Raw genomic sequence first — 25,853 nt, forward strand, 5'->3', positions numbered from 1 at the left:
TATTGAGTTGGAATGAAGGTGACATTGAAGGAGGGATGCATTTCAAGGGCAAGGCAATTAAAATTACCTTTTTACCTTCCAACACTGTCATGCAGATACATAGACTGCATTTGTATGTTTAATGTAGCAGGAAATAAAGGTTTATTTGAGGATGTAATTCAGACACGTGTGATGTGGAGGTAGACTGGTTAGCACATACGCCTCACAGTGCAGAAATTGAGGCTCCTGGCCTGCCTGTGTGGAGTTAGCAAGTGCTCCTCTAGCTTGCGTGGGTTTTCTCCGGGTACTCCCTTTTCCTTCCGTATTCCAAAAACATGCACGGGAGGTTAATTGAATGGTCTAAATTATCCCATGTGTGATTGTGAGCGCAAATGGTTGTTTGTCTCTGTGTGCCCTGCAATTGGCTGGCAATCGGTTCAGGGTGTACACCGCTTTCTGCCCGAAGACAGCTGGCATAGGCTCCAGCACGCCCCGCGACCTTTGTGAGGATAAAGTGGATCGGAAAATGGATGGATGGATAATTCAGACAAATGAAGTTTATTAGCCATGGAGAGCAAACAAAAACTGTCCTGTGACGCCCTCCATCCTGTCCTTTGGCCTGTGTGCTCATTGTCGGGAGCTGACAGGTGCTTGTATTCCAACACAATTGCCATCAGCCAAGGAGAAAAATAGCCTCCATTTCCCCTTCATTCCTTATCCTTCCGACCAGGCTGTTGAGTTTGCTTGTTTGTCCTTGCTGATATCACGAGGCATTTAAATAGTCCAGTCAAAGTCTGAACAATGCAACAGGACAAACGTTTCAAAAATTAGATCAGAGCTCTCTTCGACATCTCCTCACTGCACATTTTTAGAACATGTGCAGAGAGAGAAATATGATTGAGGGGAGCACCGAGTTTGGAATGGGGGTTGTGTGAGTGCTGAAGTAACGTATGCAAGGCCCCTAGTCTGTGGCAGTAAACGTATAATTTGTTATCTGCATGCACTTGTGTCGTAGCACACCAGTGTAGCCAGCATGCACATGTTGCTTCTTAGCACACTTCCACCCCATACTGCAGGAAAAGTGGTGATCATGAATCCCACAAACAGTTGAATCGTGTAATGTCCTGGTTGGCCTAGTACTTTGTACAAGCCCTCCCTCCCTTTGCTGCCCGTTCACCCGAAAGCCCCTCTAATCAGAGTCATATGTGTGTCACACCACCTGGCCTCGCTCCGTACATATCGGAGCCTGGTGGATTGCTCATTACAGCTGGGTTGGTGTTTTTGTTTCTCGTGTGGACTTTTTATCTGGCCTTTTTTAGGTTGAGGTCATTTCCTAGAGGCCGGAGGTGGGATGTTGTTTCTGACTGGATTTCCAGGACATGTCTACCTTCGAGTGTAGAACAATGAGTCTGAGACCTGTGGCACAGATTACTGTCCATTTGTGATCTAATAACTTATAATGAACGGTTTTGGAGAATTGTGGACCATTAAAAGAAGTCAACAATTATTTCACAAAATGTCTGACAACAGAGCCCATGGACCGACCGCATGGCTTTGCTGTGGCTTATAATTGTGGTTTAGGATCATCTTTAACTTAACTTTATTCCTCATACATGGATGGCAACTTAAATACTTGAGTGGGCTGCAATTTTCCTATTAGTGTGACTGGGGGGTCACAGAAAATGACAAATATACTATTTTAAATGTGAACAAAATATGTGCAAAATACATGCTCTTAAAATACTACACATTTTCTTCACTGCATGTGTAAAATGCCCACTATCCTAACCTAAAGTGTATGAAGCAAACAGCAATTATTTTTTTACGATTTTTTTTTCAAGTGTAAAGTGTTCTCTTGTATTAAAATCAAACCAAAAAAGAAAAACTCAAGGTTGTCAGAAAATTGCTCAACAAACGGCCAACATTAATTTTTTTTTTTTTTTTTTTCACAAAAATCAAATCACTCAAACATTTAATATTGAGGTACTATGTTTGTCCCGCATATCGTTGCAAATGGACAAAAACTATTCAGCCTACTCGTCTTGTGCAAAGTGGTACAGACTCCGTACAAGACCCAGTGTTGGCACAACTAAGACATGTCTGTCATCTGGTGGTGACTTGTGATATTACATCTTAAAACTGCAGTCAAACCCTGCATATCTGCAGTTCGGCACCCGCAGAGTCATACCTTTGCAGATTTTTGATGACTATGAATTTTGATCTGTCATTTACAATTCAAACAAAGTGTTCGCACCTTTTGGTAAAACATGTATCACTAACATGCTTTTGTGTAATTCTACGACTGTAAAAAGAGTCCAAATCAAGTCGTAATTCCTTACTAATACCTCAACACGGTGAGGTCACTTTATATCAAGAAGTGTACATATCTGTGAAGTTTACATGATTCTTTTGTGGGGTCCAACAAAAGAAACACATAACAAGAAAGACGGGCCTAATATGGCCAACAGCACTTTAAAATGAACACTTGTAACATTGATAGTTGAGCACAAACACATCAAGAAATCAAAAAGGATGTGTGCAACGTCTAAAAAGGAAACAGGATAAGAATTCAGAAAGTAGAGCCGTGTTCAGGCTCAGAGTGCGTCCTTTGTCAGCCATGACTGCGTGCTGCGGGCCTAACCAGTGAGGTCATGACTTGTGCAAAGTTAGTGTTCCTTTAAACACGCAGCCCTTTTTGGAAATATTCTCGGCAGCTATCAACACAATCACACTTCCAATGACACCTCGGTCTTCAGTTTTCTTCAAGTCAGCATCTTTAAAAGAGTTGAATGTAAAGCAAAGCTGTAAGATTACGTTTCCTACCAAACTTCAAGTTGTCCTTCCTGTAAGCCCGTGGCGTTTTCATCTTAAATAGTAGGTTGAACAAAAGGGATGTCACCCCCTAATTTTGGGTGTGTGTATTTAGGAGAAACTGAGCCGGGTTGACGGCAGCGGAGTCTCTAATTATGTCTCGTGTAATGTTCAAAAGACTCAACAGCTGACTCCCCCATCCCCAAATTGAAATCCAAATTGAAATGAGAAATTGCAATTCGGGAAAAGTACAGGAGACAGAAACTTTCTTTTCTTGGTTAACCCTGTCTCCTACCAGCAGTCCCGTTTTTAGCTTTGGAATTGTTTATACACGCTTGCTCTCAGTCCATCTGCTGTGATTATGTATGCAAACTTTGCTCCCGACAAACGGACACAGACTGTTTTATCACTGATGTTTATCTTTTGGCGAGGTTGAGGGGGCATGGATTCTGGCAAACCTCAGCTGGTATAATGACAGCGCTGAACCTCTAAATATGGAGTGAACAACAAGGCTAAAAGTGGGAGTTGGTCTTGACGGGGTCACAGTTTGTCAGTCTATGTCAACAAGCTTGTAGAAGAGAAGATCATTAAAGAGTCTTTAGGACATGAGGCTTTCATTCTTTCATTCTTTCACTGGGCTGACACTGATAAAGGATGGCACAAGGGGAAACGGGCACCACTGTCTCTTTCCTTTACCATCCAATACTTTGCTGATTAAAAATTGCCACTTAAATTTAGGATTTGACAAAGAGACAAGATGGCAATTTAACTGAAATATTTGGCGGGGGCACGAGTAGAGGAGAGTTGCATCAAGCGTAATGAAAGAGGATGGCCTATCTGTCGGTCTGCCCTTGTTTATGTCTTTTTCACCAAGGTAAGGTATCGGCTGTTCTTCCCAAAAGGTACTATGTGCAGTAATACTAGAAATACCAGTAAAGCACCATGAAGAAGAATAAGAAGCTGAGAATGCGTGCTCGGCTGAGATTCCAAAGTATACATGGTACAGTATTCCCAGCCCACGTTGTATTATTAATGAGGCACCGCCTGCTTGGCCTAGTGGTTTAGAACACCGTTACAGCAAATCGCTTAACTGTGAATCATTATGGATGGACAGCTAGTGTCAACCAATGGGCCATGAACGCAACTGGGAAAGAAGGATTTGCATGTTTACATGATCTTTTGTGTATACACATTTTTTGTTGTTGTAGGATTTGCACATAGAGCTTATTACATATGATTTGAGATTCCTTCTTCACAAGCAAATTGAATGTTTTGCGAAAAAAGATATTTGAATTGTTCTGCCCTGTACAGACTATGCTTGCTGATCGTCGAGTTATTACAGAAGGAACAAAAGATGAACTGTTAAGGCCGCTCTAATAATATTGGACCTATATCCAAACACGACCATGCAGTGTCTAAAATGAACTACTCGCTGTTGGTAAGTTAAGTAATTCATCTTATAATGTCGGACCCTGTCTGTTTTCTTTCTCACCTTTTCATGCAATCAATGGCAATGCTGAGGGACAGATGAGATGACAAATAAAGAGTGACACACTCACAGCAGACCATATAGGTGCTATTGGGGTGCACTACATGATTACAGATGAGAGCCACCAGACCCGTCGGTATTGCACACGATTGGCAAATAGGGATGGAAGCGCCTGCTACAAATTTCCACGGCAACACGTGGCAATGAGGAGGTCATAAAAATGCTGATCATAACTCAAATCGAAAGTCTTGTCCTTTATCCTGGCAGGTAGATTTGATGTCGCACGGTTAGAGGGATCAAGACAAAATGCCCCACTCTTTTTTCATAGATGTTGCCTGATGATAACGGATGGATGCCGATTAAACACATTCCAGCAGAGCGCGTGTTCACATGGTTTTGATTTAACTGAATGGCAACGCAGTGTCGCCAAGTGAAACAAATGTTTGGAGTGGTCTCATAAAGCTCACTTTCAGGACACTTTTCGGGACAGCCTGCGAGTGATGCGGGGAGGAGAACTGAAGTGTCTGCTTTCAAAGTGTGAGATTAATTCATTATCTGATCTCATCGGCCTAATCCTTAGGACTCAGCAGTGAGTAATTTTCATGTGAATTCTCATCCCTCGCCTCAGGCCAGTTTTAATGTTATTCACCAATAACTGAAATACATTTGTGATTCCCAACTTCAGCTAAACCGGATAATGCCTTCTCTTCCTCTTTGTCCTCTGTCCAGCCTAGCCCTGGTCCAGAATGGCCGCAGAGCCATTTAAAACGGCATCCCTCTCTCCGACCCAATCGATAGAAAGGCTGTCAGCAAGATGAATGGAGGGTTTAGGAAGTCCATTTTAATGAAGGAGAAAGCGAGCGAGTAAGAGAAAGAGATGTACTTGGACAGGGGGGTGGGGGGGAAGAGTCACAGCTGGTAGTTATGAATACAAGCAAGGAAAGGGTAAAGAAAAAAAGAGAGGACACTAACAAATGCGTATATACATGGATTGAATGTGTTCAGAATTGTGAGCGTGCTGTATAATAGCATCTCCAGTCAGCGATGAATGATGTTGAGGAGAGCATTGACTTGTTTTCACCCTAGCTCGTGCTAATTGTAGCTCAGTAGTATTAAATAAGATGACGTGCGCCCCAAGACAAAAGCCTTTATTATTGGACTGTGGGGATTTCATCTCACTGCAAACCTCTACGTGAAATCCTCTGGTTCATGAATTATGAAATCCTCTGGATCATGACTCATGTATGTGTCTCTGTAGTTAAAAAAACAAAACAAAACATTGGTTTGGGTTGGTATGTGTTGACTCTTCCGTAAAATATGTGCCTTGGCTCACCAGGTTGAAAAACCGCGACTCTCCTGAATATAAGGTCAAAAGATACATTCATAACGTCTTAATATGATACACATAGAATAAGATGTCATTATCATATTCAATATGATAGAGTAATGATACTCTCTTCCTGATAATTATGTGTGAAAGAGCTCAGATCATTCATGAAGTACATAACTTCCTCATGTCTTCACTCACGAGACGTGACCATAAAAAAATTGTCATCTTTTTTACTCCAAAGACAACCCCACTGGATTTCAAATGAAATGAAAAAGATGTTGCAGACTTTCCTCTTTAACTTAAGGGGTTTTACGGTACATCTGAATCAGGTAAACACTGTAGGAATTATAACAATCGGGTGCAGGCTTAGCTGTATGGTAGCATCAAATATCCTCCAGTAAAAACAAGTTTCAGTGTGAAACCAAAACCACCTCATCAACATAGCGATTTCAAGTCAGTTGTAATTCCAACATCCGTTTTATGTAACAGAGTTCTTGCGTTGGGTGGATAAGGACTATGCGCTCCCACAAGTGAAGCATTTTGTCCCCTAGTCTTATACACGTTTGCTTTCAGGTGATCTAAAATGTTTGTTTGCGGTCTGTTTAATCGGCCTATGTACCCCATATGTCATTATGCAGAAAAGACTGCGTGGTAATTAGTGATTAGGAGCTGAGGGCGAAGGGTGATGGAGGAGTCAGTGGTATAGACAACAATGTCCTATGGGCACTGCCCCGGCTGAACCCTGTTTTCACTCATTGGAGCCATTTCTGGCTTTTGTCACCATGGCTTTCGACAAGTCAAATTATGCATATGGGCTATTCTTCTGAGCCCGACGATGGCATGAAAATAGAATACCACAGGTGCCTAGGAGACTTACGCTTGTAAACAAGGGAATCATGCATGCCAGAGAGTTCAACATCGCTACAAGTACATATTATATAGAGTGTCGGCACATACTGGGATGTCAAAGAAAGCCTTTATCCATTTTCAGGGAATGGCTTTTTGTAAGGCTCCTGACATTGCGCCAGGGACCGGGATTAGAGCTTCTTAGTCTGGCTCATTCCAATCCTCCAAACAATACATATACTCTAAAATATGCTTTCATTCCCTTTCTCACTCTGCCTCTCAATACTCAGTTTAGCCATTGTCCCACGTTAAGGCAGTGTCAGCATTCTTGTCCCTGTGGCACAATATTGAGTCCTTCTCCAATCTCTATTGGATGGCAGCCCCCTTACTTTATGAGGAGGTGGGATGTGTCTTTGTGGAATGAGGTCTGAGAAAGCAATAAAATGGATTGAAAATACGAGGCCCCAAATGAGTGAAATTAAAAGTACTACATCTTAAGAGAAGACAGAGGCCTGCGGGTTCTGCCTGGATATACAGGACCGCGCGCTTCACTCAATATGGTCTCAAAATAAAACTTGATACGGGCTGTTGCTGGACTCACACCAATGTCCTATCTTAAATGAAGAATGGAACCATGTGGCACCGGGACTGTGAACTATTCAGTTGTGAGACCAGAGGCGCAAAGGCTTCCCGGGTGTTTTATTGTAGCACATTTCACTTAAAAAAATTTAGTACCTCTTGCTGGACCTGTCATCAGATTTACGGTAATTGCAGCTTGTGACAAGCTTTGATGGAAGGGACTTGGTTCCCTCGTGGTGGCACATTTTGCTTTGCGCACGCACACAGACACACACACACACACACACACACACATGCAATAGTTTTTTTTTCACATTTATTGTCAAATGGTGTAATGGCTTCCAAAAGCAGATCCATACTGTACCATTTTGTTTGGTGTCGGAACTAAAGTGGCATATACGGTAGTGGTGCTGTCCTTTGATCGCTCTATATGGAAATATTATATCCTTGTGGAAAGCGATCAGCAAATAAAATTGTGTGATTAACAACAAAGTAAGGATTACAAGGTCTTTCTTGAATACAGCAAATTGGTGTGTTACAATGTGATGTGCTGGTAATATTTTTATTTACATTGTTGATGCAGCTGCCACGGCCTGACCTCCACCTTTGCTGCAGAGGCATCACTGGAAATGCGATCGATACCTCACACAAACTACAGGACTAACTGCTCATGCTACTCGAATGCATACTTTTCAATGATGAACTCAGAGATAGGACACTTGGATTTTATTGTGTTATTTTTTAAAGCTTCTTTTAGCTGAAAAAAAGAGGAGACGTTGAATTAAGCATTTTCCCCATTAATGGGTTCATTGTTTATCAGGAAATCAAAACTGACCTATTTATGTAATGTGAAGGATATTCTCCCTCCAAGTCTGAAACCAGTTTTATAATGTCCCTATATTTTAACTTTGCCAAAGTGGTCTCTCATCCAGTCCTGATACTCTCAACATTTACAGGCTGCTCTTCTTTTTTTGCCACTGTTGTTAATGAGGAAGATGCTGTGCAGTGTGTGTTTTTTGTGTGTGTCTGTGTAATGATTGGAGCCACTGTGAATGTGTGCATGGGCACGTTTTCAATTTCATCACCATTCAGAGAGGCTTAGCATGATTTGAGTAGTGTGATACTCCGAAGAGTTAATGATGAGAGAAGCAGTCGCTCCACAGAGGCCAATCACACGCTACTTTCTGATGGCATGCGGAGGCTTATCTTGGTCGACGTTTTGTGTGTCTGCTCGTATGCGCTGCATTGCTTGAAATGTGTGGGAACATACATGATAGGATTTCAACATCTTTTTTCGCATGATAGCGTTCGTACAATCGACTTGTGAACACTATTAAAGTAGATGTGATTCCATTGTATGAGCTCTTGACTTATGAGGGTTTATGAACAAAGTAGATGCAATAAGTATACAGCTTCATTATGCTCGTTGGAGACTGACAGATAGCTTCAGCATTTGCTTTAGTTCAGGGCTACATGATGTGCTGTGGAGGCCATTGGTGTTTCTCACTTCCCTGCGCTCCAGGGGACAGTGACAGGCTTAATGACACTGTTGGGGTTACAGCATATCTCCAACTTATTTTCCAGTGTGTTTGGAGTTTGCTGTGGGTAGTGTTTCATCAGTGCTGAGCAGACAAAAGGGACCTTTCCAGTGTTGTCTTTGTATTTGTGCGCAGTTTGCGAATGCCTGAAGTTCTGGAGGGATGCAAGCAATGGCTTTATGGCTGTTATACGGGCTGTGTCACAATCTCACATTCTCAGAGATGATGAGTTTTGTAGGGGCTTGTCTCTAGCGTGTACTCCACTTGTTTATTGCCCGCCATATATACACAGCAATGCACTTGCTGGAAAACATTAAACAGAGGAGTCTGCACAAATGAGATTCTATGTTGAGGCCCTAGTAAAACTATGTTGCCTTTGCGAGGTACTTGATTCACAACGAAACAAATTCCTTTCCAGATTGACATTTTGATTCAGGAAGAATCATACTTTCTCTCTAGGAAAATACCAGCATTGTTTTATGTTGTTGGCTCACAAGCCCAATTCTGTGATCTTTTTCTTTGCCTTGCACACTTCAAAGTTGGAATGAGTAAAGCGCAATTTTAGGTGATTATTTTATGAAGAATTTAATACTGAATCTACAAAGCCTTCTGCCCATTGCCTGTAATGCTGCCCAGGTGACATTTTAGAGACTCGTTACACTTCACAATAAATTAGGCCTCATCAGTTTCAGACAACAGATGTCAAACGAGTCATGTCATGATTGCTGATGTTGGCTCCATTGTATTGCTCTCTGCTTTCCTTTCTCACTTTGACTCTCTTTGATTGGTCCCTCCAAATCTGATGGGTTAAGCATATAGTGTGGCAGTGAAGCCTGCATCCTGCCTTGCAATACCAGTGCAAACATAGCCCTGATTGCTCCTGTCCACCAATGTGACGAATCCAATGAAGCACGCTGGAAACCACACTGGTCTTTTCTTCGTTCTCTGGCGGCTGATATAAGATGAGCTCAATTGCTGCTTGTATTGCTGCTTTGAGGCGGCTGACTTTATTTGGCTCTCGCAAAGCATAGAAAGTTTCCGCTTACCGCTCTACAGTGGAGAGAGTCAATGAGAGCCAACTGTTCCTCCAACACTGGTAAATCCCAGAGCTTACGTTCCGTGACCTTGAGACAACTGGCATTGTCAAAACATCAGCCCTTTAAATTCTAACAATATCCCTGCATGAGCATTTAGTAAACATTTTCCTCTATTCTCTCTGCCACCCTTAACAAAACAACACATTCACTTTGTGTATCTTCTTCTATTAGGATTTGGTGCCTTCTCTTCCCACAGAAGACTTGAGTTAAAGAAGCAGTGACAAATGTGTGTTTGGGTTTTCTGGGTGCAGGTTACTCTAAACATACGTGCATCTCAGGTGGCTCAGACGATGTGCCAGCATAATTTCGAGGATCTGTAACCATCACTCTTTCACGATGTCTTCTATTATGCCAAGGGCAAGAGATACAATCAGAGTCCCCGCCAGCAAGTATTTACCCCGCCTGTCAATCAGAGTCCGGTGGCGTGCACTCGCAGCCGGAGGCAGCGCCGGCGGGTGGTCCAGTATCAGCCAGAAAGCAAGTCTTGAAAGCAAGCCATTATTTCCTGGTCACTCCTTCTATTTTTTTTATCTGCGCCAAACCTTTCTGTACAACTTGACTTATACTTCATCTCCTACGGGTGATCATATTCATCCTTTATTCTGCCTGTTAACTATATTACCAGCAGAGCAACGGCAGAGCTCTGCTGCATGTGTCTGGCCTAAGAGCACATATTTTATCCTCCTGTGCAAGCATGGGCACATGCTATTTAAAATTGGGACATAGTCCACTCTCCACCTCCATGCAGGCATATAGTTCTTATATGGCACATATAATTGAATGTCACAGGGATTTAGTTCCGATCGCACTCTTCTGAGTTCAGTTCATTCATCTTAAAGCTGTGTCACAGTAGGAGCTGCTGATAGGCACCTTTTGTGCAAGCGGAGGTACTGTATGTGTGTGCATATATGAATAATGTGTTTGCATATGTAAAACCCAGCAGTGGGATCCTCTTTTCTTTGTTTGTCAATCAGAGAAGTTCTCTCTCCTTGGCGATAAATTGAAGGGCTCGGTGATGGTCAAACATTTGGGTTGTACAGCTATAGCTCGGACATGCCGACAGTACATGGAGCAACGAGGTGCAAGAGCGCATTAGTGGTGCTTCCCTTGCCTTCAAGTCCCACCAAGTGCAGGTGTCTAGCACATGCTGGGTGTTACAGGTTGCCCATGTCACGGTTACTGCCAACAACAGTCGTGCCAAGCTCGTAATTACGTTTATTGAATAAAAGCACCGAGGGGAGAAGGGATTTGTGCAGTGAGCTTGAGGTAGACTGAAGTCCTTTACCTTCATGGCATGTCATTGCAAATTTACTCAAACGGCATACTACAGAGTCTGATGGCATGAGTTGGAAAGCGCAATATTTTTGTTGGCTCTTTAACCTATAGGTGAGAGATGAGTTTGGTCCACGACTGGGATAGATCAGATACAGGGGCTCCTTGCTTCTTCAAACGCACGCAATTTCTGTACAACCTGAAGTGCCTCCGTTGCAAGGCAGTGGGCAGAGACGCTGTGATTGTCATGTTTCGCATTGACAATCACAGTCATTTGTCAATACCAAAGTTGGCAGTACGAGTATATTTACGGAAAATGTATTGACATTTGGGGTGTGTGACATTTAACTTCAGCATGGAAGAGCCTGTCCATTGAGTCAATGGACAGGCACTAGACTGTGTGTCGAGCTTCAAGTACCTTGGAGCAATTGTGTCCGGTAAAGGATCAAAGCAAGAAGTCCTTGCCAGAATTGCTCAAATGACTGCAGCCCTGGCAAAACTCAGGCCCATATGGAAAGATAATAACATCAGTCTGGCATCAAAAGTGAGACTGCTGCGCTCACTTGTCACCTCAATCTTTCTCTACGCTTGCGAAACATGGACCCTTACAGCAGAACTGCAGAGGAGAATACAGAGTATGGAGATGAGATGCCGCAGAAGACTTTTGGGTATCTCCTACACCCAACATGTCATGAATGAGGAAGTCGGTCAAAAGATCAGCCAAGCCATCGGCCCACAGGATGACCTCCTATCCACTGTCATTAAGCGGAAACTGAGGTGGTACGGACATGTCAACAGATCCTCAGGCCTTGCAAAGACCATCCAGGAAGGCACCGTACAAGGTGGCAGAAGAAGAGGGAGGCAAAAGAAAAAATGGGAAGATAACATCATAGAATGGAGTCACTTGAAACTCAATGAGGCAATGAGAGCTGCCGAAGACAGAGAAGGATGGAGAGAGCTGGTCAGCAGATCGTCTGTGGTGCCCCAATGACCCTCCGGGGTTACGGGATAGACGAGAGACGAGAGATGGAAGAGCTCTCCAAAGCCCAAACTTTTCAAGATAATGAAAAACAAATCATAAGCAACATCACACCGATTTCTAATTTTTTGATCGGGTCATCGACTGGCTCAAGCTGTAATGTGACAAATTCATTCACTCATGACTGATTTTCCGATTCAACTTGTTTTCCATTTGAGTCTTAATTGACAGGCATATGTGTCATAAATCAAAGAATGAAGGCAAACCCCAAGAGACCTTCCATATTAAGTTCATTATGCCACCATGAAAATGAAGAACCTCTCCCCAGGCTGACTCATGTGAATGACGAAAATAAGCAAGCTCTCTAAAATTACAGTATAGACACTGTAAAGGCACTGTAAGCTTTGACATCAACTGTAATGTCATAAGGACAAAAGCTAGAATTGTTGAACTGACATGGGCAATATGATATATTTCCTTTCCTTTATAATGTTTATTACAGATGCAGATGACAATCCAAGTTGGAGTTCATGTTTGTACGCACTTCAATACACATAATTTGACTTTGCCAATTCATCACCCTCTTCTCTTTATTAAGCTCATATTTGTCAAAACACCAAGAAAGACCAGTTAAACTAAGTATTTGAAAGCAGCCCAGACTCAATTTCATGGAAATCTGGTTTCAGCAAGAGTTACTGTTGCTGAATGGATTAGAGGCAGAGTGCCTCCGTTTGAACTGAGAGGTGCTGACACTGGCGTCATTTTTTTCATTGTGTCAGCATGCTCCAAGCAACAGCTCTGCTGTAGATCAATATGATCTGGCTCTCTTAAACCTTAACCTGCGTAACTTTATCTCCATTCTCCTTTCCTCTACAATCCTCATCTGTCCTCTGCTCTCCCTTCCTCTCCTTTCCAAGCTGAAAAAGTCTTCTTGTCACAGGCAAAAAGGTTGAACAAAGTAGTGTAGTATGTCAGACCTGATTTGTCCAGCTGTTTGTGCTGTCAGGGACGGTGCCTCCCATCCACGGGCTGCCAAAACATCCTTGAATGACCAACGAGTGCAATGTCCTTGGATTGACTGCCCGGTTTCCTGCTGAACTCTGTCATATGGAGTTGCGGCCTTGCAAGCTGTGCTTTATTTGCCACTGTGTCAGAATCAACTCGAAGCCATAAAAACAGCAAATCAGATTCTCAAGGATAGGCAGGTTAAACTGCTTACTTCCTTTTATGAATTTAACTATGATTAGTTTGATGTCGGTCCAATGAGCCAGATTCTATTTAGTGGTTGGCAGAGCAAGAAGGTCACTCCTTAAAATTCTAGCGTGGGATTCTTTCTTTGTGAAGGAAGCCTGCTCTCTCGTTCTCAAGTTTACCTTATGACTTACTCATATAGTCATGTTTTGGGTACTTCTTGACACTTCCATTACTTACTTATTTCTTGAGGCTTTTGATGTGGGGTTCCATTGCTCTTAAGGAATAAAATGTAGAAGGAAATGGTAAATGGTCTTTCACTAGGATGGCACTTTTCCAACTACAAGGTTTCTGAAAGACACTGACTTCTCATTCAATTATTCATGATACAGCATCAGGAGCAAATCGGGTTTCAGTATTTTGCTCAAGGACACTTTGACCTCGTCACAAGGGCCGGGGATCGAACCACTAACCTTCACTTTGGGAATCAACCACTCTATCACAGTGCTATGCTGCCCAAACAGTTAAGCCACATTCTTACAAAGCAGTTGAATTTAGAGTGCCATTGCATGGTTTACAATGAGCGATGTAACAAATGAAGTAGAAAATGGAGGACATCCAGCATTTTCTTTCTTAATTGTTTCCTTTTGTAACATTTTTGCGCCTTTGGGGGATGTTTTTAGTGCAAGGGTACAATTTAGGGTCCATCTCAGCACTCGAAAGTGACAATTCTATATTGAACAAACAATGGCTCGGAATGTAGTGAGTGCCTTGTTCGATTTCCGTGAAGGATAGGTGCCAAAACGTGGTAAAATATGGGTCAATAATTTCATTGCCCTTTGCAACTTTTGTCAATGGACCCTCAAAAAAATGCGTCACTCTCCCAAAGTGAGCCAAACACTACTTCTCGATGGAAACATGGAATGAGATTTCTGTTGCGTGTTCGTTCAGAGTAAATTTAGCCTCTCCTAAAGGCTATTAGTGTACAGAACTAAAGACTAAACAAGCATTATGACCCTCTTTCTGCAAGCTTAGAGACTCCAATAAAGTAGCAGGCCTTGATGTTTACCTCAGAGCCGTCCTGAAATTACTTTCAAACACCACCGTGATTTCCTTTCCTGTCACCACAAGGTCTCTAAAGAATTGATTCCCTTCTCCGGCAGACATCACACAGCTATGCCTGTGGAGATTTGACTTCGGCACAGAAATAAGCGGCAACCCTTCGAGGCTTTGCTCTGATTTAGAGTACATTAAGATCCATTCACAGTGACCCGCTTCCCTAGTGTGCCACCACTTCAATTTTCTCCTCAACTCGAGTTTATATTCATGTGTTTATATATAAGAGGGCAGGAGGGTCTGCTTCTGTGTCAGAACAATGCTGACATCCTGTCACAGGGGACCAGTGTTGTGACAGCAGTCTGGAGTGTGAGAGGGGGTCATGTGGAGGACATGTCGCCAAGAACCCGCTCAGTTACCGTCCTGCCCTCTCTTCATTTTCCTTACCCAACATTTGACCATTTCTTTAAACACCGTTTTGTGTGACAGAGAATATCAACATCTTGGATAGAGCACTCAAATTTTCCACCAACTCCAGTGGAGACTGTGGGATTCAGTTTGACTTTGTGGCTCTTCTGATTTCTTCCTCTCAACTGTTTGCCACCAATGGCCGCCGTACTGCCTCAAACAGGCGGAAAAAATACACAAACTGCATAAATGTGGCCACACAGACACACACACACGCAGTGGCATGAAACCCACAAGCCTTAAGATACTCTTGGAGTAAGGACATTTGAGGGAATGCATACTGGGTCTTGAGACTAACCGCAAATGATCTCCCAGCCTGGCACCACTGCGTAGACTACCCACAGCTCAGACAAAAAAAGGCTTTTTCACAAGCCAAAGCTCCACGGCATCTTATGTGTATCATTAGCTAACCCCATGCAATTGCCCCTTGCCCATTGGTGCGGCTGCATCTTGTTGCTGCTTGTACAGTAGAGGTGGGTGTGGGAGGGCCCTGGAGCAGACAACTTGAAAGCTGTCACGAGTTGTCCTTAACCGTAGTTTGACCTTTGGGGACAATCACTCTTTTTGTTAACGTGTCCTGTCGAGGCTCAAGCAATTATCAAGCTTCAGGCCTTCTGGCGTCATATATCTATGAGCTGGAGGTTGCACAGGTCACAAATTAAGAAGTGGCTCCTGTAGTATCGGTATGTCATCGCTGCCAGTCAATCAGATTAGTTCCGATGATTGATTTGAAAAATTGGTTAACAGCTAGCTAATGCGATGAGCAGTTCGGTTATAAAAAGCTCTCCAAAAATAGGATATACTCGAGGATGTTTTTTTTTTTTAAATCTAAGAGAAGATATGACCAACAGGAATATTATCTTTGAATCAGAGAGCGTGAGTCGGCTCTTTTTTGTGTGAATGTGTGTTTAAGTGAGCACTCAGCCACAGCTGTACCTACCCTCGCTTGGCAAAGCACAGCATTCCCCCGCTTAAAAAACAGAAGGTTTTGATATGGCCGAGTGACTGTCATTTGGCCAATTTAATTGCGGCTCCCGTGGGATCCATATCCAAGCATCTGACCGGGAAAGAGAATGAAATATAAACGTGTAAAGCTAGATGAATATTTTATTATCTCTCTCCCCGCCCCCAGCATCCACACAGATACCAGCAACATTCCTTCGTCATACAACACCCCTTCTAGCCGTCATGATTTCATACAAGCTCATGTTGTTGGTAGTTTTAGAGCATTGTTGTTCTGGTCTGTTCCGCGTTCATTACATTGATAGAGAGATGTTTCATTTTACTGTCAAGATGCATTTGTAGCAGGGAAACCAGATGTGAGGACGGCCACAGCCCGGGGATGTATTTAGCATTCTCTCTTCTCATTCTTCAAACACAATGTCTCCCATTGCTTTTATCTGCCCTTCTTCCTCGCCCCCATTGCCCAACTCCCCACCCCCAACCACTCCCACTAGCGTTCACCGCCAGCTAGCTGCTCGTGCTGCTGGAGTCTAGCTTGTTAAGGAAAACACTGGTGCATGGTTCTACTCACCTTCCCTCTGCAGTGCCTTTTAATTAGCCAGCTGGCTTCCTCTGTGTGTGTGCATGTGTACCACGTACATCTGTAAACTCAGATTGCGGGGACTCACCACCCATAAATCCTTAGATTTTACTTATTTATTTTTTGATAAGGTTAGACGAGTTGTGGTTAAGCTCCAGGGAAATTAATGTCAGTCATTGTAATGTCCTCTATATTGATGGAAACACGGAATTGTGTGTGTACTTCAATTAGAGGGAAAACGTGGGATTGTGTGTAGTGTTTGAATGCAACACAACAATCATTCCAGTCACGAGACATATTTGCACTGACTACCGGGTATATATTATGTTCTTAGGCAATAGTTATCTGTTATTTATCATCTAAAAATAGTCACTCGTTAATTGATCAGCATACTGTTATGTGTTTACCGTTGTCTGCCCTTAGCAGACATTTCTCAAATATAGAAGCAATTGCTCCAGTTCATGCACACAGAGACACATTATGATGTTAACTCTTTCAGATCAAGAGTCATTTCATTTTGATTCACATAAAGCAAATAATAAAAACGCAGAATATCATCCATGACTTCACAATAACTTTGCAAAGCTGCAGCATCCATAAGAATTTGATTGTTATGATTGTGGGGAGCTGAAAAGTTTACTCTATGGCCATGCAACCCAGACGAAAAGGTGATACCCTCCCTGTTCATTGCCATTACATTTTATAGACTGTAAGGGGATGATATACTCAAGCAGCACTACTCGCCCTCAACCTAGTTTGCTACTCTAAACTCAACGCGCTTTACCCTTATCAACACACATGGTGATAGTAATGTAGTCTTGTCCCAAGACTATCCATGAACAATTTATTGCCATGGCAACTGCAGTTGTCCTGTGAGCGCCACTAGTCTATAATTACCACCTTGGAAGGATATCAGCACTCAGATGTCAAAAGTAAGGAGATGTGGTTTTTTTCCAAAGTCATTGATATATCCTGCAAATAAAAGCATCACCGCCTAACTAGAGTTCGCCATAAATTGCTGGCCAGTGTGAGAAATAAAATACACAACGGGGACTGAGAGTCACAGAATTCATACTATCAATAGCAGCTCTGCCGCATGACATAAGAGGATAATTATTCTAAGTACGATTCATTACCTCTTGCACATTCTACGAAAGCAACCATTAGTCTAATGTTCTACAGCATATAAACATACTTAGAAGAGGAGTTTATGGATGAGAATGCGGAACAGATCTTAAGCCACTCTCCTTGTCAGGAATAAGAATAGTCTTGGAAGGTTTGTGATTAACATAGCATCATCCCTCCCATGCCATCTCCTTTTGCATTTGTCCTGTCTACTCCCGGCACAACCGGTTTACCTTCGATTCAAGAGACCCTCAGTGAAACCCCCAAACCCACCCCACCCCCGCCCGCCCTCACAGGTATACGGGAAGAAGTATTAGCTCTAAAGTGTTGTTGTTGTTTTTTTGTTTTTGTTTTTACACCGAGTATGTGCGCACACAGCACAGAGTGGGAGCTATGAAGTGCTGTGAACAAACCCTTAAGAGACACCATGGAAAAAATATATAACACTGATGAAAACAAAGGCGGAGTAAGATGAAAAAAAACTACTGGTTGTTCTTTGTTGTAGGTTGTTGTATTAATTCATTTATTTTTGTTTGTTTGTTTTTTTTGTTAATGAGGATACAATGTTATTCAGAGGTGTACTTCTAACAAGTTTATGGACGAATTATACTATTTATAGTTATGACAGAGAATTGTGGGGTGTGTGAAATATTTTCCTTTTCCTAGGGAGATGGGGGGGGGGTGATAGCAGAAAATGATTGAGAAGCACTACCTTCGATATGAGTGAGTGGCCCCTACACTTAAATGGGTCAAAAATGACTGATGTATTTTATGCCATTTTGGCGTACAATAATCATTTGTGTTATATTCAGTAGGGCATTTTGGGCCACAAACATTTGTTTTAACGTTTGAAATGCTTTGGTTTTATACATTTGTAACAAGGGCAATAGGATCAAGTTGAATTTGAGTTACAGTAGGATGGCCGACATCTCCACCTGGATGAAAGTCCGAGTGCTCATTTATCGGATATTTCTGAGTCAGAGTCCAGTCTTGTTACTGCTGTCTTTTTAAATAGAACACACACACACACACACACACACACACACACACACACACACACACACACACACACACACACAAACAGGTAATGTTCACTCCCAAGTTGAATATGTGATGTGGTTTGCATTCTCCTCAGGGTTTTTTTTTTTTTGTTATTTTTGGGGGCGATTACATACATTTAATAGAGGCGGTTCCTGTAGTTGTGCATGGTCTGTGTCTGTCAAGGTAGACTCTTCATTATCTTGGCCTCCATCTGCAGTGAGAATGCAGTGTTGCAGTCTTACTTTAAAGGGGCGCTCATCAGAGCGACTCATCTGTGCTGGCAAAAGATTGTGGTCTTGCTCTTGCTGCCTATACAGCTGCACTCTGAAGTCAGGCAGATGAGGAATCCTCTATTTTCTGCTCAGAAAAGCGGAAGTTTGAGTTTGAGAGAACAAGTGAGGCTTCAAAAGGTACATGTAATTGAGCAGCCTCAGATAGGCTATCTTAGAACATGAAACAGCAACAGTTTGTGACGGAGGGTAATTGCATCCCTGGGTCTGTGTAATGCCTTGTTGCGTCTTTTAACTTGAGCAAAGTGCTGAGAGTCCTTGTGTCAGCAGGTAATTGGTTGCAGACATCAGCAGCAACTTGAAGTGAAGGAAATAAGGCTTGCTAGGTTTGTATACTGTTTGCACATTTTATGTGAGAAAAATAACCAATGCAAAATAGTGTTTGTCCTTGAAAGGGACTATTACTGTATTGATTTATTTTCTTTTTTTTAAATCAGCATTGTACTTTGGTTTTCATTTATTCAAAGCATCCGAATTTCATTATGTAGCCCCACGGCCAAGCAAAGATATGTCCCTCTCACACTGCAAGTGCATTTCTTCACATTTCACCTTGGTTGTGTATAGGGCTGGGCAATATATCGTTATATTATTGTTATCGAGATATGAGCATTCTCGATATTAACATTGACATTAGGATATCAGTCACGTGACCTTGCCATGTAAAGCTCAGTGCAAACAATCACATTTCTCCTTTTAAATTTGGCGTTGATCGACAGCTAAAGCCAGCCAACGATCATTTGCAGGAGAGTGCGGACGAAGGAGATAGGGAGGGAGAGATAAGCACCTGCGGCTGGACAGCACACACACAAGAAATATACGCACGTGTTAGCGACAGTTACGCTCTCAAGTATAGATAGTTCCCTTAGATTGTGTTTTACAAACTTACGTGGCCATATTTATAATTCCACAGTTACCCGTGTATAAAATAAGTGAGCTTATTGGAAGAATGTACAAGCAGTCCGCGACTCGTTGGTACATTGTTTGGGAGAGAGAAGAATTCTACAAAACTTTCCAGGTGTCACAAAAAAGATGGTCCATGTAAGGGGTTATGTTCCCAAAAGAAACCGTGATAATTGAAATCCGTGAAGTACTCATCTTTATTTTTTACAATTATTATGTATACAATACTGTATTGAATGAATGAAACCAAAGATTCAACCTTTTTTTCAAGCCCAAGCATTAAAAAAAAGAAAAATATAAACGTTTTCTTCCAAACAACTGACAGTTTTGACAAATACTGTACAGAACGTTTCATCGACATTTTGGGTTTTGTCATGGAGAAAATTTGGCAGGCTGTACAGCGATGATGTGCAGAGACTGTTCTCTTTATTCTAAAGTAGTCTCAAGTCTTTTAAGACTCGGAATGCACAATACAATGCACTGTTTAAAAAAAATAAATATACCACGGGAAAAAACCCCAAGATGAACCGCGAGGGATTACTGTTTCCTGAGTAATATATATATATATATATATACCTTTTATATATATATATATATAAGGTAATGAGTTAAGTTTAAATAGTTCAAAAATTCAAACCAAGCATGGTCTTTTATTGACTTTCATCATGACACGGTCTATGTTACCAGTTCAAGGCTTGACAGTGACCTTCCTTATCAGAATGAATGTCCTTTCCGGTGGCCTGAGTCCAAACTTTTTCCTGGCTGGTATGGGGTGGGTGGGAGCTGTGGAAGGAGTTGCTTTATTAGCTGGTCGTGTGAAATTAATTGAACATCTGTTCAGGCAGAGAAAGCTGACCCCAGTCGCAGCTGTTTACCCTCTGCATAAACATCTAATAAGCCTGCTCTGCTTGTGTGCCTTGGAGATGCTCACATTAACAAATATTTTTTTCCAAAACCTAATGGCATTGAAAAAACATGTTCACTTGCAGGCTGTTAAGTGCATGCCATAACAGCAAATTATTATGCTTAACTGCAAATATATTTTTGCCAATTAGGATCCTGAGCAAAGTAATTTCCTTAAAATATAGTATAAAAACAATAGTGGTGAGTTGGAAGTTGTGGATGAAGGGGGAAATAAATCATAATATGGACTGAATATTACACTTGATTACAATTAAATTCATCCATCCATCCATTATCCCAACTGCTTATCCTCACGACATACTGTAGATCAAACATCAGTAAAACTAAAATAACTACTATAAATGCTAATTATGACCAATTCATTTGACATAGATGAGGGAGTAGCAGACAATTATCTCGCTTGTGCCTACTGTGCTCGGATCCTTGAGGACCAGTGAACATTTGACAAAAAGCTTCCAGGTGTAATTTTTCACGGTGCTCGTTGCCAGTCACCTTGTTGTAGTTTGCATGTTTCGTAGGTTGGTATACAATAGTGAATTCCTTGAAAACAGCCAAAGTCTCTTTGTGAACTAGGTAGACACAGTTGTAAAAATAATAGACATGCCTGCCTAATTTTCCATGCCTGTGAGTATTCACACAAACTCCCTGAGCTTCCCTTGAACCACAGTAAGCAACATCACACAGTAGTATCACACCTGTCCAAAACCTGAGATCATAAAGATTTACATGGTGTAAATATTTTACCAAAATATTCAAACCACCTACAGTATATATCAAAATAGAACAAATAACTGAATAGAGATTTGTAAAATGAATAAAATCAGCCCTAGTATGTGATTTTTTTTTCACACAGGTCATTTTTAAGTATAATTAATAAAGCGTCAATGCGGTCTTTTTAAATATTACCACTCATTAATCATGGAAATCATGTCATTTAATAAAAGACAACAATGTAGTGACCAAACCTCTGATACACTCAAAAGAGCTTCATTTAAGGGACGTCCATGTTTACAGTGTCACTTCAATGCATGCTTCAAATTATAATAGAATAACTGAGTGTGCTTCCTCGGTCGTACGACTTAAACTGTAGGAAAATGGGAATGGTGTGGTGTCCTTTTTGTAGATTAGACTGGGGTGGAAATGTAATGTGTGCGTACGGTGTGTGACTGTGTCACACTGCGCTGAGACGACGATAACAATGCCCAATTGCTCAGCGTGCAGCTTCGAGGGAAAATTCCCCTAAAATGATTGCGAGAAGGACAAACAACCATTCATTATTGTATTGCAAAATAAATATTTTTGAATTAATCTTGATTGACCAAGATGACAAGGTAAAGGCTCACAGTCAGTCAGTGTACCCTATGACATAAGACATCATTCATTCATTCATCTTCCGTACCGCTTGATCATCACTAGGGTCGCGGGGGGTGCTGGAGCCCATCCCAGCCGTCTCCGGGCAGTAGGCGGGGGACACCCTGAATCGGTTGCCAGCCAATCGCAGGGCACACATGGACGAACAACCATCCACGCTCACACTCACACCTAGGGACAATTTAGAGTGTTCAATCAGCCTGCCATGCATATTTTTGGGGATGTGGGAGGAAACCGGAGCACCCGGAGAAAACCCACGCATGCCCGGGGAGAACATGCAAACTCCACACAGGGATGCCGGAGCTGGAATCGAACCCGGTACCTCTGCACTGTGAAGCCGCCGTGCTAACCACTGGACTACCGGGCCGCTCATAAGACATCATAAAAAGAAGAAAAACCAAAAAGAAAAAGATGGTTCTTTACATACTCATCGACATGAAAATTATTAAAGCATGTTTGTGCGGACAGAGTTTTTCTTTTGTGTTGACATTTTGTTGCCGAACTGCTTTCCACAGTGCAATTTGTGCTCAAAGCAGTACTCTTAATAATAATATTAATTATTATGATTATAATAATAATAATAATCATAATAATAATAATAATAATATAAAGCAGTACTCTTGACTGTTGGATGGTGCTTGTGGAAGTTTATAGCCTGTTTATAGCCTCAGCATTTCTGCCAGCAGGAAGACAGTCAGCCAGTTGTCCCCCCCTGCACAGGTGTAGTGTGAAGCTGAAACCCCTCGACTCACCCGCCTGATTAGAGACTCCCTTTGTTCCGGTGTCGGTGGCACACCGTGAAGTATGATTGCAGTTGGCAAACCGGAGGCTTTGAAACAAACCTACTGCTGTGCTGATATGCATCACACTTTGCCCCCTTCCTTGCTTTGCAACCTCAGAGTCAAATGAGGTTTTCTTGGTCAGTTGATGTCTGAGCAGTAAGCCTTTTTCAGTGAATTTCTGAAGTCTTTTTTTCTAGATTTATATTTGCTGGCACAATGGGGAATTTTTTCACAACAAAGCTAATAAAATACTCCTAATGAAATGTAGGCGCAGTTGATTCGGCTTCTTAAAATGTTTTTGTATCTAAACCCTACTCTGTCTGTCTGTCTGTCTTTGTCTTTAGGCTGCTTCGATGGCCCTGAGCAGCTTGGGCCATGTATACACAGCCATAGGGGACTACCCAAATGCACTGGCCAGCCACAAGCAGTGTGTTCTGCTAGCTAAGCAGTCTAAAGATCAACTCTCTGAGGCACGAGAGCTGGGAAACATGGGTGCTGTCTACATCGCCATGGGAGACTTTGAGAATGCCGTCCAAAGCCACGAGCAGCACTTGGGCATCGCCAAGGACCTTGAAAATAAGCGTGAGGAAGCTCGGGCCTACAGTAACCTCGGCAGCGCCTACCACTATCACCGAAACTTTGACAAGGCCATGTCTTACCACACTCACGTGCTGGAGCTTGCCCAGGAGCTGGAAGAAAAGTCCATCGAAATGAGAGCATATGCAGGCCTGGGGCATGCCGCTCGCTGTATGCAGGACCTGGAGAGGGCCAAGCAGTATCATGAACAGCAGCTGTCTATAGCTGAAGGTTTGAAAGACAGAGCCGCAGAGGGAAGAGCTTCCTCCAATCTGGGTATGTATGCGAAACTCTGACTTGTAATATAACAACAGTGATGCCTTGATTTACTCATTTAATTCATTCCGTGTCCACGCTCGTAATTCAGAACGCTTGTATTGCAAATCATATTTCCCCATCGAAATGAATAGAAATACTGCACCATTAAGACGTTCCAGTCGTATAAATAACATCACTACCTACCTCTGACGTCTTGCTGCATTTTACAGTATTTGATCTTTTACATTTCGTGTCAACCGGAAACATTCTGGTGCCAATAACCAGATTCTAATGACCTATTCTGAAGAATGCCTTTTTTCTCCAGCGGTTGTGCTTCAAAAATAAAAAAATAAAACAAAAGTGTTCACAGGGTGGGGAGGCAGGAGCTAGGCATGCCCTATGACTATGTCATCTCGAAGTGACGGCTCTGTTGTTGTAATGCAGAATTCCAGCCTAAGGGGGCAACAAAAGCTAAGCACTGCACCTTGAAATGCAACAGAAATTTCTCATTGACTGACAGTTCATTAAGAACATCGGCAAAATGAAATTTGATATCATTCAAGCTCCATACAAAAACAGCATTGTCAAATGGCACCAGAACTGTCGGCAAGAAACAATCATTTGCCTGAAGCAAACTTCAATTCGTACTTCCTTGGAATGCCCCACACCATGAACATTTCTGGAAATGGGTAGAAGTAGTTTGTAGTTTTTGTGTAAAACGCCGTCCATCAAGCACTGAATTAATTTGTCATCATAGGATCATTGACTAACAAGGACGTTGTATCATCAAATAATTTGAATATTGCTTCACATAAAAAGGTCATTTTCATGAGGAAAAAATAAATCTGCCCTGCCATCAAAAGCACCTAACTGCTGTCTTGGACTGAAACAAGAATCTGAAGATAAATGTGAACTTAGGAAATGACATGTGCACTTAGATGCTCATTGCAAAATCTCCCTCCTTGCTGATAATTATGTGCGTCATCTAACAATTACATATTTCAATTAAAAATTCATAAACTATTGTCCCTTTAGCTATCGACCAGTCCATGAGATAATTGCTGTGCCCATTTTGCTGTATTTATTGAAGCAATTACAACCTACACTGTCTGAATTATGATCGCCATCAGAGCAGCACTAACCTTGATTCTAATGGACAACCAAGAGGCTTAATAGTTCTTCCAGATGATTTAATCTTAACCTATGAGTAAAAAATGTGCGAGTGGAGAGCCGAGGTTAATCAACCAAACATAAATTGAAGCTGTGATTTGACCCGTCTAACTGATGCACATCCCCTTCGCTGCAAAATAGTGCCGATCTTTAACAGGAGATGATCATAAATTAAAGACAGTGGAGTGCACATTTTATGATGCCACTTACATTTGAGTTTTATGATGTCAGCTTCCAGTGTGGTGTAGGACTCCCATGACGACATCCCTAAACATCTTCTTTATGATTGGTTGCAATATTTGAGTAGTTCTAATGTTGTAATGAGTGCGGTGTTAAAGATCTCCATCTGGTGACATTGCTAAATGAGTGTGTCGTTGCAAATTTGTTGCTCAACAGAGACGGCCTCCGATGAGTAAGACCATCATGCTCATCGTGTCCCTCTGACACTCAGGAGCCCTCGCGTCCATGCAGCCAATCTGTTGATACCACTTGCCACGTTTCTGTCTCATTCCTCTCTTCACTTTTTGATACCTCTGCCTTTCATTGTCTTTGTCTCCCGCCTCACCCCCGCTGATCGTAATCTGGAGCTGTCAAGCCACTAGTAATTGAAACTGACTTGATGAATCGCTTAATTACCTTTAATAGCTGATTCAAGTGGAGCTGAATAATGAAGGTAACCGAGAATGAAGTCGAGGTTGTGAAGCTTTTGTCTGTCTAATTGTTGTGTTGTTGTTTTGAGGCAGCGTGTTGTTGTTATTCGATCGTGAATCCCCACAAGCTCGCTCGGAACACTTTAAAACCTTTTTTCTTTTACTCAGTTTGCTTAGAAGACTGGAATGATCGAATCAATTAACAAGCAGCATTCAAAACAAAACTGAAGTTTTAGAAGTGGAAAGAAAAAAAACAAAACTGCAAAATCGGCAGTTTTATTTGCCCTCTCAGCTTGTTTTTGGAGTTGGCTGCGGTATGGGTTGTGCTGTGCCTGACTTGGCTCTGAGGCACACTTGTGTCGAGATTGCCATCCTTTAATATCCAACCATGATGCCCAGCGGTACCAGCAGACCTGGCTCAGCACACTCTGACCTATAAAGCATATGAACATTTTGCATTCCAGTCCCATATATTATTGAATAATTGGACGGCTTACCCACGAGTAAGCAGTATCTCGTTTCTGTGATGGGACTGAAGTAGCAGGTTGCCATCGAGTTGATGCTATCAATCTGCAGAATCTAAATTTT

General features: G+C 42.1%; 1 protein-coding gene across 3 annotated transcripts in view; it reads left to right on the plus strand.

The window, feature by feature from the left end:
• The window catches only part of LOC127602544 (tetratricopeptide repeat protein 28-like), a 201,958-nt gene that overhangs the window by 143,121 nt on the left and 32,984 nt on the right, over positions 1 to 25,853 (plus strand). For all 3 annotated transcript variants that reach the window (XM_052068736.1, XM_052068737.1, XM_052068738.1), the window contains one exon: positions 22,956 to 23,463. In XM_052068736.1, the coding sequence (XP_051924696.1) occupies positions 22,956 to 23,463 (508 nt within the window). The remainder of the gene's footprint in view (positions 1 to 22,955; positions 23,464 to 25,853) is intronic.

Source organism: Hippocampus zosterae, chromosome 6 (assembly GCF_025434085.1).
Source record: "Hippocampus zosterae strain Florida chromosome 6, ASM2543408v3, whole genome shotgun sequence".
In the NCBI taxonomy this organism is placed as follows: domain Eukaryota; kingdom Metazoa; phylum Chordata; class Actinopteri; order Syngnathiformes; family Syngnathidae; genus Hippocampus; species Hippocampus zosterae.